The 22121-nt window shown below is 45.1% G+C and overlaps 1 protein-coding gene across 1 annotated transcript in view; it reads left to right on the forward strand.

Annotated features, from left to right (window-relative positions):
• Myo5b (myosin VB) overlaps nucleotides 1–22121 on the forward strand; it is a 213827-nt gene that overhangs the window by 18693 nt on the left and 173013 nt on the right. The window contains exons 2-3 of the mRNA XM_059246817.1: nucleotides 13014–13124; nucleotides 19921–20092. Coding sequence (XP_059102800.1) covers nucleotides 13014–13124; nucleotides 19921–20092 — 283 coding nt within the window. The remainder of the gene's footprint in view (nucleotides 1–13013; nucleotides 13125–19920; nucleotides 20093–22121) is intronic.

Here is a 22121-nt window from a genome sequence, read left to right on the forward strand (position 1 = left end):
AACTTCAGGAGCAAACATCCTTGCAAGTTCCTAGGTACTAGTCATAAGCCGTTGTGTGGCTGTGATTCAGTGTGCTGATGCGTTGGCTTCAGAGCATCTTCCCCCTGAGGTCCTGAGGATTCAGTGCTGCTACTCTGCCTGCTGTAAGGGTACCCCGGTTGGAGGTTTCTTCTTCCTCCTAAGTGTTAAACTTCTGAAATTCCAAATAAACTCGGCGTGGCAAAACCCTGGGAAACACTCAGAGTTGATGAATACAAGTCAAAATCTGTGTCGCTGTACCTTGGAATGAGTGCGGTAAGAATGGCAGTTCAGCAGTCTGGAGCAGTGATACATAAATGAGTAAAATAGAATGAAGTAACAGGAATACTCTGAGAAGCCAGCTTGAAAAGACACTTTGAGAGCAGGGGCAGGATGACTGATGTCCTTGGTACCCTTTCATTGTCAGTGGCCACGGGAAGAAATTAGATCATGAATGTGGGAAGACTGAGCTGTGTTCTCATGCCGAAATCCTCCCTGTATGCATGAATCTCTAAGACCTGATCTAGTTATACCATTTTGCCCGTGTTCAGTACCCAAATGTGATGTTCCATTGGCTATAGGATAATTTTTAAAAATCTGTAAGAAGACCCCTAACAACCTACTGGCTCTGGATTCTGCATTTCCTACCCGTGTCCTTTTGAGCCCCTATCCCTGCTGTGCTGTGTTGCCAAGCCATGATCCCTCCCCAGCTCCAGTCCTTTCAGCTCCTGAGCACTTCCCTTTTCTACCCAAGCTTGTCATTCAGTTATCCTCTCAGCCTAGAGACTGCCCGTCTTTCTAACCGAGTTCATTTCCCAGCTGTAACCCAGCTTGAATCTCACTTCTTCAGTAGGGTTTTTGTTGATAAATAGAGTAAGTTAGGCCCCTGTGGTGGGATGTGAAGGCGGGTGCCACTGAAGCAGTTTCGACTGTCACAGTAGATGAGCCGTATAGTGTAGTTGAGCTCCATGAAGACAGAGCTGTGTCCTTTATTTTCCCATTACTGTACACTGCACCTGTCATATAGAGGTGCTCACTAAGTCTCGTGGACAGTTGATGGGACTAGACTCCACATTCTAGTCTGTGGGCCTCTGTCATTCATTGGGGACCAGTAGAAGTTCAAGGATGTTGAACAGCCTCAAAGACGGAGTACTTAAATAATTTGGGGCAGTGAATCTGGCATGCTTGATTCCAAGGAAGGAAGATTGGGAGCTGCCTTGAGTCCCAAATGCAAGTGCATGAGGTATTTAAATTCTGTGACAGGTGATTCTGTCTCTTGCAGAGCATCAAGAACATACTTGTGTGCTCCAGTGTCCAGAGGGAAGGTGCCACTTCCTCGGAGCGACTGTGGTTTTCTGCAGTCTCTCATTGGTTACTTTATTTTCATGAGTCAAGGGCTGTGACATTCTAATGAGTGTTGTAATAGCTGTAAGACCATTTCTTCTAGAGGAAGTCATGTGCTAGCCTTTTATTATGGACTATAAACTCGCCAAATGAAGAAGGGAGCTACTTAGTGATGGCATCACACAGACTATTATTTGTACTGTGTTTAAGACCTTTGATGAAAATGAAGATGGCCTGCTCTGGAATCCTGTCCTGAGCAACTAAGATTTTAAACATCAAAATGGCTTGGTGAATTTATGTATTAAATTGCTCTGTACTAAGAAACTCTCACATTTAAGCATGCATACTGCTCTTGTAACCTGAGTTTAGTTTCTAGCACCCATGTGGGGCAGTTCACAACTGCCTGTAATTCCAGCTCCAGGGGATCTGCTGCCCTCTTCTGGCCTCCTCCAGTACTGCACACAGGTGCATAAACCCACATACAGATACTCTCACATATACGCGTATTCTTAATTCTAAAAAATAATCTTGTAAAAAATGAAAAGCAACTAGTAGAGATGGCACCTGAACTTTGTCCTTTTAACTCTTCCTTCCCCTGTAGCCCATAGTCCATCTGGTAACTCAGTCTTGTTGACTTTTGTCTTTTGATCAGACACGGTGCTCTAACCCAGACTTGACGTAAATGGAAAAGTTTGAGGTTGTGTTAAAGGATAGAAGGTGCTCCACTCAAACTTGCCTTTTTTGGTGGGCTGAGGATGTGACTTCAGGTCATCATGCTTGGCTTGCAGACACTTTACTGAGCTCTTTCTCCAGCCTCAATTGCTAGTAATTTTATTATAGGTTTAGAAATAAACTGTTTTCCATTGGTGGTATATGTACATGTGTATATATCTCTAATATATACCCATATGCACATTAGGTTTTTTCCTTCTTCCTTCCTTCCTTCCTTCCTTCCTTTTTCTTTCTTTCTTTCTTTCTTTCTTTCTTTCTCTTTCTTTCTTTCTCTCTCTCTTTCTTTCTCTCTCTTTCTTTCTTTCTTTCTTTCTTTCTTTCTTTCTTTCTTTCTTTCTTTCTGTTTTGGTGTTTTGAGGCAGGGTTTCTCTGTATAACCATGTATGTACTGGAACTCACTCTGTAGACCAGGCTGGCCTCAAACTCACAGAGATGCACCTACCTCTGTCTCCTGGGTGCTGCATATGAAGTTTCTATTATTCATTCGCTCACTGTCTTACTGTTCTATGCTGTGAAGAGACACTGTGACCAAAGCAACTCTTATAAAAGAAAGCATTTAATTGGAGCTTGCTTACAGGTTGAGGCTTAGTCCATCATCAGGGCAGGAAGCGTAGCACTGAGCATGGCCTTGGGGCAATAGCTGAGAGCCACATCCTGATTTGCCATCATAGAGAGATGCTGTGCTGGGTGTCGACTTTTGTAACCTTGAAGCCCACCCCAGTGACACATGTACTCAACAAGGCCACACCTGTTAATCCTTCTCAAATAGCCATTCCCTGGGGACTAAATCTTCAAATATATGAACTGGGGGGAGGGGACATTCTTCAAACTACCACACTCATAACTTCTTGTAGCAATCAGGTTTGACCTAGCCCTTTCAAACAGAAGAATTTCAATGATATTTCTATTTAGGTCACTCCATTCTCTGTCTAAACAATTTCTCCAGTGCTCAATTTAAATGCAGAAATTTATATCCAAGTTCATTGGGAATGGTCATGCAGGAGGGACCTAACAAATACATCTGCTGAGCAAGTAGAATGTGGGAAGTCTTGGATGCTTCAACATCAACACATTTCTCCATAGCTCTCTCTCTCAGCCTTAGTGTTCCTGCAACTCCACCACTAGTGGGTGGATCCCGTATAAGCCAGCTCCATACAATGACAGCCCCTCTCCCTGTACACTAAGCACTTCCTTTCCAGAAAATTGTCACTTGAGGACATAGTTTACATTCTATTTAGTGTGTCTGTGGAGAAGTGAATTTTGTCTTCAGCTACATAGAGGCTCAATTCTTTTTAAACTCCAGATACAGATATAAAATATGGATTAAGCTTTTCTAGGGGATGAATAAACAGAGAAACTAAGAGGTTTGGCTTCCTGCTGGCCAGAGGAGGAGTTAAACGATGTGGAAATAAACTGGAAGCAAAAAACTTGTGTATTCCCATGACACAGTTCTGATGGGACTTGGGGTTGTGAGTCACTTTTCTCAAGGGAGCTTCCATGTGTTACCAGATCCAGGCTTAGACTGCCTGCATGGCAACCATAGCCACCAAATAGTCACTGTGTGCCAGATACTGTGCCTAATGTTTTATGTACATGGGGAGTCCTAGCAACATCCCTGATGGAGCAGGCATTTCCTGCTTTACACACAAGGAAGTTGCATTGGGGAAGAACACTCTCACCTGTTGATGGGAACTGGGGCAAATAACTTACCCTTCAGGGTTCTTTTTCTTAACTTCCTTGTTAAAGGAGGATGATGACCAGTCACCCATCAGTGGGAGAGCTTTTTTACTTCAGCCTTCATAATTTGAGGGCTCATCACTGGTGCAGCTGGTGTCTGGACCCATAGACACTATCTTGAGATACCGGTAAATGTGGGATGAGTGGGTGAGATTTCACTCAGCTGGGGTAAAGGGCCTAATTTTTCTTGCTGAAACTAATTATTTGGGGAGACAATGGAATGTGACTGACTTTCCATAAGCAAGGTCAGGCTAGCTGTTTTCATATTTCCTAAATCATGTGACCGCTACTGCCAGGTACCAGGTCATTTGGGAGGTACCTCATCTGGGAGGGTGCCAATTTGGTGATGCTGAAATAAAACCACTGGCTTTATTTCTATGGATTTTCCCCTCTCTCTTTATTCTCCTTCTTTGTTATGTCTATCAGGAAACATCACAGTGGTCATACTTAGGCCCAGCAGGCTGATAGCCAAGGGTGTTGGCCTAAGCTCTCTGAAGAGCAGAGCTTAAATGTCTCTGTTCTAAGGGGCTCACGTTCAGTTACCCAGAGGATTTGAGGTCTCACCTCTCCCTCCTGCTGGGATTGGGAAAGCCACACCTGTGATTTTTGGCAGGTATGTGGAATGGTTAATCCTCATTGTTAATTTGATCACAGAAACACACCTCTAGCTGTCTGTGAGGGTGTCTCCAGAAAGGCTTACCGGACGAAGATCCATCCCAAATGTGGGTGGCATCACTCCATGGGAACTAGCACCGATATTCCTCTGTCTGGGCTTCATGCCTGTGGATGCGATGTGACCAGCTGTCTCACGCCCCTACTCCCTGGCCTTCCCCAGCATGATAGGCCATGCCCTCAAACCATGAGCCAAATAATCTTTAAGTTTCATCGATCAAGTATTTTGTCAAAGCAGTGAGAAAGGGAATTAAAGGGGCTGGAGAAAGGGCTCAGTGGTTAGAGCACATACTGTGCTCACAGAGGACCTGAGTTTACTTTTAGCACCCATGTGGGGGTGCTCATACCACCTGTAACTCCAGCTCCAGGGGTCCTGATGTTCTCTACTGCCCTCCCCAGACTGCATTCATATATATAAACGTACACAAAGATATATACATATATGCATAATTTGAAAAATTAAATATCGTATGAAATGAAAAACAACTAACTGATACAGATGGCCCCTGAGTTCCCGCCTCTAATGGTTATTTCCCCTGTAAGTGGTTAGTCCCGCTGCTAACTTATTTCTATGGCAGTAGCTTACGTCTATGACCAAACCCTGTGCTCTCACTAAGACTTGCCTTAATTGGAGATGTTTGGCCTCTGTGCTCCTTGAGGGATGGAAGCTGATTCCCTCAAATTTACCTTCCTCAATGGACTCCAGACAGAATTTATGCCTTGTGCTGGATACTTTTATTTCAACACAAGCTACATTCATTTAGGAAGCGGGAACCTCAATTGAGAAAATATCCTCTACCAGACTGGCCTGTGGGCAATGATCTTGATTGTTGATTGGTGTGGGAGGACCCAGCCCAATGTGGCACTAGAAAAAGTAGGCAGAGCAAACCAATACACAGCACTCTTCCATGGCCTCTGTGTCAGTTTCTGCCTCTAGGTTTCTGTCCTGCTTGAGTTTCTGCCCTGATTTCCTTCAGTGGTGGAGTGTTATCTGGAAGTGTAAGATGAAATAAACCTTTTCCTCCCAAAACTGCTTTTGATCATTGTGTTTGATCACAGAAATAGAGATCTAAGACATTCTCCAAGCCAGTTATTTGTTGACTCTGTGTGTGTGTGTGTGTGTGTGTGTGTATGTGTATGTGTTCCATTCTGTTACATGGTACTTAACCCAACCCTGGGTTAAGTGACTCTGGTGATACTTAGTTACAGCACCAAACACATCAGAATCAGGTGATCTTTCTGTGCTTGGTACTCAGGTAGCAGTGGACAAGCAGAGAATGCTGTCAGCTACCACACTAGGCCATTTGCCTCCTCTCTGGCTCTTCTTAGAGAGCACAATCCAGAATGTTTTGCTTTAGACCAGGTCTTCATTGCACCTGAACTGTCAGTGTGCCTGGAGTATAACACAGAAACTCCCATGGGGCTTACCTTATGCCTTCACACTTGTTATCATATGTGACACTGTCATACGTGGCACTATTCATATAAAATACCTACCCAGCAGGATTGGACCCCTCCCCAAGATGACTGGTATTTCTCTAGAGGGGGTCAGAGAGCAGAGGACTTAGAGACAGAGTCTAGGGTCTTGGCTCTGGCTCTGCAGAACCCTTATATATTCAGCTCTCAGAAGCCTGGACTGATTGTCTTTCATGTCTGACCATCTGGATTCTTCTGTTTCTAACGCCACTCTCCTTGACTTGGTTTGGGACTAAATTGAAATGATGAAAGGACTTGATGGGAGTGTCCTTAGCATTTGGTTATAGAGGTAGCATTAATAATGCCAGGAAGAGAATCTTTCAAAGGCCGGTGTTCCCTTACTGCGCGTTTCTTCTTTGCCGAGGCTCACTGAAGTAGTGATTGTAATTATGTGAGTTCATTCATCATTTGGAAAGTTAGTTTGGGGTTTGGTTTTGTTTTGTTCTAATGTGCTGCTCTGGATCTACCCCCTGGAGGTTTAATTATTCAAATGCAGGACATGGCTGTTAGTATCCTTGTGTTTTAAAGATCTACAGATAGTTATTCTCCATCAGCCAGCACCGCAAAGCACTTCTCTAAGTTTTTTGGAGTGAAAAAGGCTAGATCTGGTTATTGAACTTAAGGCAAGGTTTAGCTACTTAAGTACAGAGACCTGAAGTCACTAAAATAATTGAAGTACCAGATTTATTTTCCCAATTGGTATAGCTATCTAGAATCCTACTGGGATCCTGCATTCCCTACAACACAGTGTACATCGTATCAGCCTGTCATTCTGATATCCGTTTAACTCTTGGTAACTCGAGGGAGATGCAGTTTACATCCTATTGTTATCTGAGGATGAGGATGCTGAGACCTATGCAACAGCCCACTCAAGACAGTCTTGGCTATTGTAGTCTAGAGCCTAGACACCTACCAAAGTGCTCTGCTATGTAAAGATGTGTGGATGTAGAAAAATGGTGTGCTCTTGCAGACACAGTGTTGGCATTCGCTTGCAACGTTTTGGTTGAGAATGCTGGCAAAAGGATGCCTCTATCCATATGAGGATCTCTGTACCCCCCAAAGTGGTTCCTTAGGCAAACCACAAAGGGTTCTGAAGTTGCTTATGCATTGGATTCATCTGGGAAGCTTCCCAGCTGCCTGATTCCCACCCCCAGAGGTTGGTGTAGATCGTCTACGGTGTTGCCTGGCTGGGGAATAAGCTCCCCACGTGATTGTAATGTGCAGCTGGAGCACAGAGCACTGTTGTCATAGACAGCCGCTCTCTAGCTGCATGTTGAGCGCCACTGGAGACAGAGGAAAGGAGCAGAGGCCCAGAGCACAACTCAGTGCTGACCTTTAACATTTGATGTCAGCATCCCTAGTTCATATATGGGACTCTTCCCCAAATTACCTCTTACTTGGTTATAATAATACTTCATTCGCTTTTCACAAAGGAGCTAAGCCTTGCTAAAATAGGGTAGTGACAGATTCTGTAACCACGTAAGGAGGATATGGATTGAACTCATCCTCCGATAGTCTGCTGTCTTACATACAGTGAAGCTGTTAGAGGTTAGACCTGAGAGGAATTCTCTCAAAGGTGTGAAAAACAAAAGGCAGCTTGGAAGGCTGGGGGTGGCTCAGTGGTAAGGCACTCGTCTAACAAGCCAGGCGCTGAGTTCAGTCCCCCAGTTCCTCCCCCACACACTCAATTCAGAACTTTTCCTGTCCAGCTCACAAAATGGATCAGTGCTTAAGAGGATTTACTGCTTTTGTGCAGGACTGAAATGTGATCCCCAGCATCTACATGGTGGCTCACAACCACCTCTTAACTCCATTTCTGGGGAGCCGATGCTCTCTTCTGTCCTGTACAGGCATCTGCACACATCTGCTACACATAAACTCAGGCAGGTACACATACACACACATGAAAGAAGGTATGTTTCTTGAAAATATTTATTGTTGTGGTTTTCCTACAGGTTAGTAGTAAGAACACAAGGCAAGAGAAGGTTTGCCTACACCATGGTTTTGGACCCTCTGTAGTACAACAGTGTGGTGGACTTTGGGGGAGGGTTGCTTCTTGTTTGTTTGTTTTTTTATAATTTTTAAAATCATAATTACATCATTTCCCCCTTCCCTTTTCTCCCTCTAACCCTTCCCATGCACACACCCAACTCCCTCTCAAATTCACGGTCTCTTTAGTTATTGACATGTATATATTCTTTAATACACAAATATAACCTGCTCAGTCTATAATGTTACCTGAGTGTATATAATCTCCCAGCTAACCACTTGGTATTAGATAAGCAGTTGTGGGCCTCTTCTCTGGGAAGACCATTTCTCTTTTCCCTTGGGAGATGGCATGGCGCTTTCTGGTACCATGAAAGCTGGTCCTCCAGGAAGTGGCTCTTGGGTCAATTCCAACTCCGGTCCTCTGGGTCTCGTATCTGAAGTGCATGATGTCTTCAGCAATAAGGACTTACCTTCCATCTCTGGGGGCAGCCAAGAGCAATAGCCCATAATATTTTGAGAGTCTCTTGGAAAACCGTAACCAACAACTCAAAAGGGGGATTCTTATGGTTGGGATTTTTGTTAGTCTATGGCTCTTAGAGGTAGCATTGTCAGCCCACATGGGAGGATTTCATTTAAACTGTGTGTGTGTGTGTGTGTGTGTGTGTGTGTGTGTGTGTGTGTGTGTGTATGTATATGTATGTGTGTGTGTGATCTCCCTACCTAAAATTATACATCATACATAGTAATTTTACATATGTATGTATATATATGATATGTAATTTTAGGCAGGGGATAACAGTATGCTTCCTTATAACTTTGGCATACATTCTTACTGTATTTATCTCTCCGTTTTTCTCCTTCCGCTCTTCAAGTCACCTGTAGCTACTCCCCTCTATTGTTCTCCCCCTACCCATGGTCCCTTTTTACTTACCTGGTTTCTGCAGTGACTCCAGGTTTTATACTCACATTGTTTTAACTGAGAGGAAATTAGTAGAATATAAAAGGAACCGCTTTAAGTCATATTTAGTACACTTGACTCTGTCTAGATATGTAGCATTTGTATCACTCTGAGAGAACATGTCTCCTTCAAATCCTTTTCCTCTCCAAAGCCCCATCACACCTGGCTGTCCTCCCTTCTCAAGCCCTCGATAGTTACTGGAGCACTGATCTCTCCCTTTTCAGTTTGGGGATCTGCTTTCTTGTTGTTTACTTTGTGCTGATAGTACTTGGTGCATATTTCAGAGACCATGCTTATCTTAAGTCACGTGGGCAAGTGTGGGGGCAGCGTTTGCAAAGCTAGAATACAAATTCGGAGTATCAGTCAATCACCCTCGAACATGCTGTAAATTGCCAGTTGTGCATGCTGAGTACAATGTTGGGTGAAGGACCCTGTCCAGTGATGTGTAGGACTTCAAGGGGAGTGCCCACAGAGGGTAAACGTCAGGGGCAGGAGGCCCAGGAAGGCCAGCCTGCAGATGCAGCCACCCCGCATTCAGACAGAGGAGAAACATCACACAGGTTGTTACTGGAGGGAGACTGAAGAGGTTTATGACAGCGTGTGGCACAGAGCTGGCACAGGTTAGGTGCCGAGTGTTTACTGGATTTGCCTCTGAAGTTTGCCTCATCAGATCGGAATATGCGATGCCTTCCAAAAACCACATAAGAATGCAGCTGCCCGGTTCTTCTTCCGCAGCCAGCATTGCCTTCCCTGCCCTCCCTTGTCTTCTCTCCATGGACCCAGCAGCTATTACCGCACCCCCTCTGAGGAGTTGTCCCATCACTCCTTCAACTATATTTTGATGGGCATCGCCTGCCCTACTAGATAGGTTCCTGAAGCTTGGGCAGTTGATTTCCATATCTGTACTTGATTGTATAGTGCTCAGGGCAATATGTTTTAGGTAAAACTAGGTTCCCTTGTAAGACACATTTCATTTCTTAATCAATGAGACCATCCACTGGATGTGCTGGATGCTAAGGATTCAAAGTAATGTATCTAGAAGATCTTGCAATAATGAGATGAACTCTCTTGAAAGAAATGACTGAAGCCAGAAAGGAAGTTAATCAGAGACAGGCCCACTATGTCAGCTCAAAGGTTGATAGTGTCAGTGAACAGGTGATGATAGCATTCAATGAACAGGTGTTGGAATCGGGACTCTGTCCACATGTACATGTGGGGAATGGACAGTCTGGCCCAAGAAAGCAGCAAGTACAGAACAGAGTTGACACTGCTTCCTGTCAAAGTCATGTATTACATATTCTAGGCATTGGGCCATAGGATTCGTGACAGCTCAAAGATTGAAGTGTGAAAGCAGTCAGAGATAATATATAAATGAGCAAGCATGTCTGTGTCCCAAAATAACATTAGCTGTAGACACCAAAATTAACCTTTCATAAAATGTTCCATGTTCTTTGAATAGTAGTCCTTTGATCCTCTCATTTTAGAGTTTAAAGGCATTTTTTTAAACTCATGGGTCGTACACAGACAGGCACAGTGCCAGATGCGGCCCCTAGCTGCAGTTTACTGATGCTTTTGTTGGAGCAAGGGTGTGTGAGAGCATGTCGTCAGGACAGATGTCAGTGCATGGCTGTGCAGGTTTTGTTGGCATCTGAGTAGAGGCTGAGCTTCTGCATTTCTAGGATGGTTCTGGCTGACAGTGATGCTAAAGTCCTCACATGGAGGAGAAAGGAGCCAAATAGAGAACCACAAGGGTCCCACAGTGCCCTGGTGCTTACGGAATACAGTGGTGACTTTCTGCTCACTGGGTACTTCCAGCCTGTTCAGCAAGGAGAAAGCTACATGTATAGAATGATAAACTCACCCAGAGGAGGGAGTGAACAGAGGTAGTGAGTTTTCTGCGTATGGGCAGCAGGCCGAAGGCCACAGGAGTCACTGGCTGAGCTGAGACCAGGCCCTGTGGCTTTTCACCTCCACTCAGTTTCTACTAGGCTGCCACCATGCTCCTCAGTTATTTCTCGTTCTATTATGGGCAACCTTTGTTGGGCCCTGCCCTTAGAGAAGGTTTGTTTTGAGTAGAAGTTTAGGGTGGACTGCCTGGAGGGACATAGTGGTCAGAGGGAGCTACAGTGTGGCTGAAGAAAGGCCACTGACGGAAAGCCCAGAGCAGCACCTTGCTGGTTATTGTGGCTGGGTGGATGGTGGGCTTAGAGGACGGTGGAGAAGCCAAGTGAGAACACTGGAGGGAAGGAGGAACTTGGGCGGTGGAGTTGGGAAAGGGCTCTGTTTCCTACACTTGGTCCCATGCAGGGCTTTTCTGTACTGTACTGTCCTGTCCTGTCCTGTAAGACTCTCCCATCAATACTTAGTAAGGTGGGCCTCGAGGTATAGAGACTACAATCCTATGCATCTGTTTCTTTGTTAACTTTAAAAAGAAATTACTTGGGTTGGGATGTCAAGGATGTACTGACATTTGCTTTCTTCTCGTTCATGTTCTGATTCCTGTTGCCGTAGGACTTGGCTCAAAGGGTGAATTAGAGACAAAATGGAGCAGCAGTCAGGATCTTAGTTTTATAAAAGGGACCACGTACACTAGGAGAAAAAAATGGGCTTGAAAAAATTAGAAGCAGGACCCAAAGAAAGCTGGCTGGTTACAGTACACAGCAGCTGCCTGGCTGTGAGTTGATGCATGAGTTATGCTGACCCAGGCACATGGTTCACCCTTTGGTCAAAAGGGCCATTTAGGTTTGTTAAGAATATAATGTGACATAACAATGTAGTGTATGTATATGCAGGTGCACACAGGGATGGCTTCTAAAACAAACCCTGTAGAAATCTCCTTCCTGAGCAACAACCCAGCAGTTTGTCTGGCATCTATGAAAAGTATGAGATCAGGAGCAATGGCAGTGGGTCTGGATGTTGCTGTCCTGTGTGCCAAATGCTTGGTCCCCCCTTGGGAACTGCCTGGCTGACTTGGACTGAAGTTAACCCAGACTTGACGATTGCAAAGCTCTCTACATTATCTAACATGTAACCAGGGCTGAGCGTCTGGTCAATAATCACTGAAGGTCACTCCCGTGTCACCCCTTGACAAGAACGGTTATATTCTCCCCTGCCAGGACTAGGCCAGGTTGAACGACTTTATTTACAGGGCAGTGCTGGAGAGACTGAGAATTTTGTACTGTCTGTGGCTTAAAAAATATACAAGTAACCGTTGTTCGTGAGTGATTACTCAAGGTGGCTACATTAGTTGATTTGGTGTGGCTGTGGCAGAGGCCAACAGAAGCAACTTGAGTAAGGAAAGATTTGTCTTGGCTCACAGTTTTAGAGAGCTGGTCATCATGGCAGCGGAGGCATGGAAGAGCGGTTGAGATCATAGCGGCAAGAATGTGTGGTGGAGGCTGTTTACATCATGGTGGGCCACAGAGGGAGAAGACAGTGGCTGGATCAGGGCAGGGGATGGAGGCAGGTATAACCTTTACAACCCCCCGCCCCCAACTAGTCCACTAGTGTCACACTTTCAGCTAGGCCCAACCTCCTAAAGGGTCAGGGCCTCCTGGATTAGCAGGACCAGGGCCCAAAATCATTTAGAACATGAGGAGACGTTTTGGATATATACCAGTAACAGTGTTTAAGGATGCCTTTGACTTGCTGGCCACTTCCACTGAATGTAGACTATCAGAACAGCATAACCCAAAGTGTGCAGCTTTACTGTGCTTCCCTGCGTTTGGCCGGTATTATTTTGTTAATTATAACATGTCTCATCCTTTGACTGCTGATCTTTGTCTCCTTTTAAAGGGGTGGTATAAAACCCTCATAGTCAGAAATAAGCCTGTGCTGAGCTGTCTCCCCAGCAGAATTTTAATGTCACTCTCATGTTTTCTTAAGATTGAGAGGGTGCTGTTTTAAACTAATCCTATGAAATATTTATTATTTATAATATTGAATCATCTTGTGTCTTTAAAGGGAAGTGTGGTATGTGGATGGTGCTGTAAGATATTTTTCTGACAAACTTCATTGATGCCAACACGTGCTTTGAGGGTTGGATGCTTTGCTTTGTATCTAAGTCTCTTTCCTTCTCGTCTTTCAGTACACGAGGGTCTGGATCCCTGACCCAGATGAAGTGTGGCGCTCAGCTGAACTAACCCAGGACTACAAAGAGGGGGATAAGAGCCTGCAGCTGAGACTGGAAGATGACACAGTAAGTTCTGGTTCTTAAGGTGGGGACCCAACATCCGCCCCGATTGGCTCTGATGGTATATTGTGCTTAGATTTGTCTGCCCTTCGGAGCTTCTGAGCTCCAAATCCTTGTTTTGTCACTGTTGATGACAGTGTATGTGAAAAGTGCCAACCCTTGAGTCAGATTCATGGATGCCACATAAGAAACAAGTGCCCACTCAGGTTAGCAACTGAAGTTCCGTTGGGAGCCCAGACAAGAGTCTTTATGTTGGAGTGAAGGGAACAGGTTTGTTGTGTTGAGGCATCAGCAGAGGAGGAAACAATCCCCAGGAACAGGACAGGTGGTGGGAGCCTGGGCTCAGGGTACCTGGGGCCAACAGTTGGAAATGTTCATGCAGGAGCTATGTGTGCCCAATGCCCAAGACCCCAGTGTTGTATGTGGACCAGGGAAGGAATGTAAACCAGTGAACCCAGGACCCAGGTGGCCTTTGAGGTGACAGGCAGACATTTTATCCAGGGTATACTCAAGGAGGCTGGTTTTAGACAAAGTGGTGGGATGATATGAAGAACTGGCTTTGAGATAGATGGGCTGCAGAGCAGGCATAGAGTGGACGGAAGGCTTGTGTGGAACCACAGTGCCTGGAATGTCTGCAGTGTGTGAATTATTAACTGTCTTGCTGTTGTTCATTCTTCAAAGCATTTTGTTCTGTTTCCCACTCCCAACGGCTGGCTGAGCAACCTGTTGATTGAATGTTCCCCAGCCACCAACCCGCTCTATATGAATTCGAGTGTGTCACTGTGAGTAGGACATTGGGGCAGGTGACTTTGAGGTGATCAGTGTGTCCTTCACCCTCAAGCTGACAGGCTTTGCTCATCATCTCTTGGTTCTGAGGGAAGAAACAAAACCGCCAGCAGATGGAATCTTGTTTACCATGTTGAATAACTTCCCACCCCACACCCGAAACAAAATGAAATCAACCCACCCACTCGAATGGAGTGCCTTCTACTAACTCCAACAGATTTCACTTCAGTTGGTCTTTTCAAGTGGGTGGGTGTTTTTAAAAGCTCTATGAGGCAGTGAGGAATGAGCTGTCATGTTGCTAAAACAGCAGATGCTTGTGTCCCTGGCTGCACACAGCTTTGGCCCTGCATGACAGATCCTGGCAGCTGCCCACGGCTCATCTCTTCCTCTCCAGCTATGAGACTGGTCACTGTGGAACTGGAAGAAAGCCTGGGGCTGGAGATCAGCATAGGCTCTGAGCATGCGAGTCTCTCCCTGTCGCCCATGGGTTATGGCTGGCTTGAAGCTGGCCCAGAGAGTGATGGAGCACTGTATACTGGAGGTGGGGGAACAGGCATAGCATGGCTGGATGCTGGATGGTTGGAAAGCATTTCCTCTGAAGCTGACGCCATCCTGTGAGACCACACTGGTGGACTTTCCAGTCCCCAAGGTAAAATGGTGTTGGTTTTAGTGTAGAAGTAAAGAGCAAAGAAGGTAGGTCAGATTTTCTGCTAGAAAAGCTGCATTCCAAACCTAGGCTCATAGCAGGACCACGTGCTTTACTGCCAACGACTTCCTCTGATAAGGTATTCAGGGTGCTTACCATCCACCTAAGATGCCCCTCCCACTCTTGCTATTTCTTCTAGTAAACTGTGGAATATATGTGTAACCATGTGGTCCATTTTTAAGTGAACAGTTCAGTGGCATTTGCACTATTGCCATGGTTACCATGCTCTTTTTCCATCTGGCCAAACTGGACCTACCTCCATTGAACACCTTTTCTGTCTCAGCCTGCCACTGTGCCACCCTCTGTCTTTGACCCTGGCTGCACTAGGTACTTCATACAAGTACAATCATGTGGTATGGGTGCTTGTTCCTCTGGCTTACGTCACTTAGCAGAATGGAAGATGCTCTGTTTGGTAGCCAGCGAGAGAGAAGATGATGACTTCTCTGGAGAAAAGAATAGTGTCATCTGTCTTTTTTTTCCCTCTCTAGAGTCAGGATGAGCATAATGTGCTTATGTGCTCATACTTGGCCTGGTTCTCTGCTTTTAGATGGTGCTGGGCATTTCATGGATGCTAGCCTTGGGTTGATGGAGCGCGGCCTCTCTATGCTTTGCCCAGAGCAGAGCTAGGTGCAGGTCCAGTGCTCTCTCCTCTTCCCCACCTCCCTTGCAAACTGCTCCGCTCCTGCCCTCTACTGGCTGAAAACTCCCTGTTTCTGTGGTTTCACTTTGCTGGGTTCAGACTAAGTTTGTATAGCAGTCTTAGTGAGTGCTTCCTGTGTGCATGTTTGTGAGTGGGAGGCTGCAGTGGAGACAGGGGACTGGCAGAGAGCTGCCTGCTCTCCCTGCACAGTGACTTGTCTAAGCTGAACCAAGTGGGCTGGGATGAAAGGATGTTATATTGTTATCCAGATGTGGTGAAAGGATGTCATCCCGTTATCCAGATGTTCAGTTACTATCCAAAGAAGAAAGATGTTTGCAGGCCTGTTCAACCCCCACCCACTGCCGGTACAAGGAGGTGGCATCTCCGCTTTTTGCATGTTGTGGCCTCGCCTCTGTAGGAACACATTGAGGAGCAATGCAGCTTGTTCTGTATGGCACATCATTCTTCATATGTAGTGTTATAGGACTGCAAATACTTGGTGAAGCCTTCTGAAGCCAGAATTAGCCGAGAATGTTGGATTCTGGTAGCAGTGCTAAATTCAAGTTTCTGTTGTCAGTGGCTGAAAGAAATCTATTCTTAAGTACCCCTTCCCTGCTCCCCCTGGACACCCACAAGCGGAGGGATCTGTGGCCTGGAGCGCTGAGTTGGCAACTCCGACTTCCCTTGTGCTGTGCTAGGCATTTCATTCCTTATCAATTTTCTGTAACCAATACCACTAGCTTATCTGTGGATATGTTCTTCCAAAATTTCATATGTGATTGTCTCTTCCTGCCTGGCAAGGCCTTCTGAGAGAAGGATTGTTTTGGAAATGATGCAAAGCCCATGTTTCTTCCCTGGGACATGAAGACATGGGGCTGAGTTTAAAGTTTTTCAGTTTGAAAATTGCAAGGCGGGGTGGGATGAGCGCTCCGGGAGGGAGATCTGGCACAGTCACACAATACCACTAACTCAGCAGATGACAAAGGCCAGTATACCATGAAGGCACCTGTGTTGAAGGCCTGACTGTTCCTTTTAGGAAGTGGTGTAAACTTTAGGAAGACCTGTTACAAGGGATGCTGGGGACATGCCCTTGAAGAAGCGTTGGGATCCTGGTCCCCTTCTCCTTCATCTCTGTATCCTGGCTGCAGCAGGCTGAGCAACTCTCCCCTAGCGTTCATTCTCTGCCGTAAGGATCTGCACTGCTGTAGGCTAGAAAGAAATGGAGCCACGAGGTCATGACAGAACCTTCCAAAATCTTTAGCCCACTCAAGTCCTTTCTCTTTAGAAGCTGAAGATCCTGGGCATTTTGTTCAGAAAACTTAAGGCTACCAACTCCAGAATTTCATGAGCTGAAAGTTAGCCTTCAACACTCCCTGTTTCCTTGTTCTCGCCTTCTGAAATTGTTGTCTGTGTCATCTCCATGTCACTGTTGAGCAGTTTACTGTGTGGAGAATGTTTGTGTCAGAGGTTTCAAAGACAGACAGGGGCATTGATACATACGTAAATAGGGGAGGATCCAAGAGGCCAGGCATCAGGGTGCATGCCTTTAATCCCAGCACTGGGAAGCAGAAGCCAGTAGATCTCTGAGTTCAAGGCCAGCCTGATCTATATATTGAGTTCTAGGACAGCCAGGAACATGTAAAGACCCTGTCTCAAAAAAGAAAAGAAAAAGATCCAACAAAACATGACACACTCAGTAGTTTTCACATGGCATCTATTTGTTGCTAATTTTGCATTTGTTTCTTGTACCCACCTTTCTGTTAGTGTGGTCTCTTCTAGACCTTTGTCATGTGAAACATGTAGACCATGCAGAAATAGGCCCCCTACTCAGTTTGTCTTGGCAAATGGTGTGCTTTGCGGCAGTTGAAAAGTTTACAGTGAAACTTACATGTGTTTTCCTACATGTTTCTGGCTTTTGTGTCCTTCTGAAGGTCTTCTCCCTGAAACTTAAAATGTTTGCTCATTTTCCTCCTTTTTGGCTTTTTCTCTTGGTTCTGGTTAAAATTTGTGTTAGCTTAAGAGAACTGTGCCTTAATTTCCCCCTAAACTTCTACCTAGTTTATTTACCAATTGTCCTAGTTAGGGTTTCTATTGCTTTGAAGAGACACATGACCACGGCAACTCTTATAAAGGAAAAAACATTTAATTGGGGTGGCTTACATTTTCAGAGGTTTGGTCCATTATCATCATGGTGCAACATGGTGGCATGCAGGCAGACATGGTGCTGGAGACAGAGCTGAGATTTCGACATCTTGACTTGCAAGCAACAGGAAGTGGTCTGTCTCACTGGAAGTAGCTTGAGCATAGGAAACCTCAAAGCCCACGCCCACAGTAGTACATTTCCTCCAACAAGGCCACATCTACTCCAACAAAGTCACACCTCCTAATAGTGCCACTCCTTTGGGGGGACATTTTCTTTCAAACCACCACATTCTACTCCCTGACCCCCAAAGGCTTGTAGCCATATCATAAGACAAAAATGCATTCAGTCCAACTTCAAAAGTTCCCATAGTCTATAATAGTCTCAAACTTACTTAAAAGTCTAAAGGTAAAAGTCTCTTCTGAGGTTTATGCAATTGCTTAACTGTAATCCCCTATAAAATCAAAATCAAAGAGCAGATCACATACTTTCAACATAAACGGGCACAGGATATACATTAGCATTCCAAAACAGAGGAAAGGAAGTGTAGTGAGGAAATACTGGACCAAAGCAAGACTGAAAACCAGTTGGGCAAACTCCAAACTCTGCATTTCCATGTTTGATGTCAGAGCGCTCTTCAATTCTCTAATTCATTTCAGCTTTGTTGACTGCAACACACTTCTTTCTCTTGGGCTGGTTCCACTGCCTGTTAGCAGCTCTCCTCTGAAGGCATCCTACAACTCTGGCATCACTAACATCTTGGGGTCTCCAAGGCAATCCAGGCTTCTCCCTCACAGCTTCACACAATGGCCTCTCAGGGCCTCCATGCAGGGACACCCCTGACACATGTCTGGCCTCAGTAACTTTCCTTAGTCATGGAGGGAAATTCCATAAAAACTTTCTTCTATCCTTGACTCTAAAGCCAGAACCATGTGACAAGCTGCCAAGTTCTGCTGCTTTCTGGGGCTGGAACACAGCCCTCTTGTTCAATTACATCTTCACCTGCTTTCTGTTTTCAATGGTTTCCTGCACTGCCTAAGCTTGGCTGTCCTGAAACTGGATCAGTAGACCAGGCTGGCCTTGAACTCAGAGATTTTCAATTATATCTTCACCAGTTTTCTGTTTTTGATGGTTATCTTCACTGCCTAAACTTGGCTGTTCTGGAACTTGCTTGTAGACTAGGCTGGCCTCAAACTCAGAGATCCGCCAGTCTCTGCCTTCCTCGTGCTGTTATTGAAGGCATGCACTACCACATCAGGCTGTAAGCTTTTCTTTAATTCCTTTTCACAAGTTGGAAGTTTAGCTGGGTGGGAACTTGCCCTGAGAACACCACTCCCTTTATTCCATTTTTCAATCTGTGTATCTCCTTAAACACAGGACTTAGTTTCATTCCACTTCCTGGTGCTCCTTTTCTCCTCAAGTAGTACATTTTTTTTTTATTTTTCCTTGCTCAGCTTGCTCCTTTTCATTATAAATCTTTATAAGCAAGAACACTAGTAACCATACAACAGAGTCTATACTAGGCTGTTTTGAGATTTCCTCTGCCAATGGAATTAATCCAAATCTCTTTACTTTAGCCTTAGCCAGACTTTTCAGACAAGGGCAAAGAGCATCCACTTTGCCAAAATATCACAAGAAAGATCCCCAGGCAACTTACATTCTTCTCTGAAACCTCTTGAGTCATTCCCCTACAGTTCAAATCACCCTAAGCACCACTGTCTTCCATGCTCCTACTTAATAGTTTTTGTTAATTTGTTTTGAGTGTTTTGTTTTGTTTTTGAAAGAGAGAGAGAGAAAGAGAGAGAGAGAGAGAGAGAGAGAGAGAGAGAGAGAGAGAGAATCATGAAGTTGGATGGGTAGGGAGGTGGGAAGGTTCTGGGGGCAGTTAGGAGGGCAAAATGGTGATCAAAATATATTGTATGGAAAAAATTAATTAGCAGAAAGAAAATAGAGACACCTAGTAAAGAATACTTGTAGTAGATGAAGCCAGTCTAAGAAGGTCTGCTAGTCAGGAAGAGCAAGCCCCCGTGTTAACTGGAATGTAAAGTCCAGGGTCCTCTTTATTTTTTTATTTTTTTATTTTTTTGGTTTTTCGAGACAGGGTTTCTCTGTGTAGCTTTGCGCCTTCCCTGGAACTCACTCTGTAGACCAGGCTGGCCTCGAACTCACAGAGATCTGCCTGCCTCTGCCTCCCAAGTGCTGGGATTAAAGGCATGCACCACCACCGCCCAGCTCAGGGTCCTCTTTATTAAGCAGCTGAATACCCTTAAATCCGGTTGAGCTTCCTCAGTTCTCCTGCCAGTCTTCTGTGTTTGCTATGCTGGAATTATGTAATCAAAGTTCCACAGCGCCTGGTGTCTCGTGGGAACCATAGGTATTGCGTCCATCTTGTCTTCGTTAGAACATTACTTATCTCTATGTCTTAGGATTTTGCTAGGATAGTGATCCTAGCCGAAGAACTGGGACACCATATATAAGTGAAATGCTTCATAACTTTGCTCTTTTGTGTCTGTTGCCTTCTTGTCACTAGATTCGGGAATACCCAATCGACGTCCAAAATAACCAGTTGCCGTTCTTACGGAATCCAGATATCTTAGTAGGAGAAAATGACCTCACTGCACTCAGCCATCTCCATGAGCCTGCAGTTCTGCATAACTTAAAGGTCCGTTTCCTGGAGTCCAACCACATCTATACTTATTGTGGTAAGTGGGGCACCTGTTGGAGGGTGGGGTTGGTGTCATCTTTAACCAGCACTTGTGAAACTCAAACATTAAGAATCAAGACTCTGTTCTCATGCACATGACCCTTTCGTATGAGACCCACTGAGGTTTATGGTTAGTGGGTTGCCTGATGTTAATAACAGCTCTGCCAGACAAGTGGCCACAGGTGCTGGGGAAGCTGGCTTAGGCTCTTGCTTGAGGTTGCTTGTAGAAGAGCAAGTCTGTCATGGTACCCTGACTTTGAAGCATGTCTTCATCGTTGAAGCATGTGTACCATGTGAATTTTGTTTGCCCCTTCGGTTTGAAAGGGCTGCCTCCCTTGCTGCTGTCTCACTGCCAAAGTAAAAATGTGGTGCTTGAAGACTTTGTTCAAATAATGTACAAAATCGATAACAAATGCTTAAAACATAAAGTCCTGACATTAATGTTCTTGAAATTTCTGTGTGCATAGCCCAAATTTTGATACATTCTCTGCCCTTCCCCCGGCCCCGCCACCCTTGAGTATTGTTTAGTAACATGTTGAGAACAGAACCTTCCAGCAGTTGTTTGTGGAAAACAGTGAGGACCTGGTAGGGAACCAGACTGTGTGGAGGATGTCTGAGGTGGTGTCCCGAAGATTGTGGCCTCGTTTTGACTGCAGTGACAGCTCAGGTGACCAGGGGCTTTTACACTTTTATATTCCACTTGGTCTTGGGGATTGGCTACTTAGCTGGCAGGGGTGAGCTGCTTTGCTGAGAAGGAATGGTTTTCAGAAACCCCGTCAGTAGTGAATGTTAATTTAGAAAAATTACCAATTACAGAAACTCGGGGGGGGGGGGAATAAAAACCATTCCAATGTGAAGCTTCTCATTTTAGGAGAAGGGGTAAACGACCATCAGTTGTCCAGTCTCAGGGAATCCCCCCTGGAGTGGCCTTGGTGTCTGTACAGATGGGAGGTTGCTCAGCTGATCCAATGTCCCATCAGCTCTCAACAGAACCCAGTGCCACCCAGAATTGCAGTAATCGTGGAAGTGTTCCTCTCTGCTCTGGAGGGGTCTACAGTGTTTTGGGAAAATAGATGACCTCAGGACAGGAGATTAAAATTTCATCTGAGTGTCATGTGGATTAAACTGAACCCTCTGAAGAACAGAAGAACCTGTATGGCTGGCTGCTCCTAAGAGCTTTCTCCAAGTGATCAGCTTCGGTGGGATTTCTCAGGGCTCTGATCCCTTTTGTGCTGTTTTTTTGTTGTTATTGTTTTGTTTTTCAAATTCTTGTTGAAAGCAGACATGCATGTGTCTACCTTCCCACTTGACCACTAGGAGGGAAACTTCTCAACGTGGCAGGTCCCTCCTAATCATTCCAAGACGACCAGAAATGGTCTGTTTTTGTACCTTAGTCTGTGGATCTTTGGATATAAGGAATGTAGTCTCTTGGGAGAGAAAAAGACATATTTCTATCATATCTTGAAGATGGAATTTGCTTTTTTCCTTTGTGCATTCTCAGTGATCATTTTGCCTCACAAAAGTGGTTGAAAACCTAACATGATTTGCTCCTTGCTCTGTCAACATGTTTCAGTCTGCTGTTGTGCAGATGTTGGGAGAGCTGGGGGCAGGGATTTGAGGTGTGATCTAATAGAGAGGAAACACAGAGGCTCCCACGCAGGGCACAGCTCGGGGCTTCCTTCCTCCGATGCCTGTGTTTTCTTGAGGAAGTCCCAGGTCCGTGTGTATGTCATCCCCACTTTATAGCAGAGACGCACAGAGACTAAGTAAGTACTCAGTGTTCACAGTCACTGATGACAGATAAATTGTGCAGTCCTCAAGTTTATCTTTTTGTTTAAAAGCTGATATATAAATGAGGGAAAATGTCATTTCCAGATTTTAATTCTCAGGTAGAGTTTTAAGTTAAGCCTCCTCTTCTCTCTGGTCCTGCAACACTTTGTGTCTACTTTATGAACTCGGCTGTGGAGTACTTGTGAGTGTTAGTGTGTCTGTGGGTTTCCAGTGGGACAGCCTGAGGCCTGGATTGT

This window comes from Peromyscus eremicus, chromosome 19 (genome assembly GCF_949786415.1).
Source record: "Peromyscus eremicus chromosome 19, PerEre_H2_v1, whole genome shotgun sequence".
Classification (NCBI taxonomy): Eukaryota; Metazoa; Chordata; class Mammalia; order Rodentia; family Cricetidae; genus Peromyscus; species Peromyscus eremicus.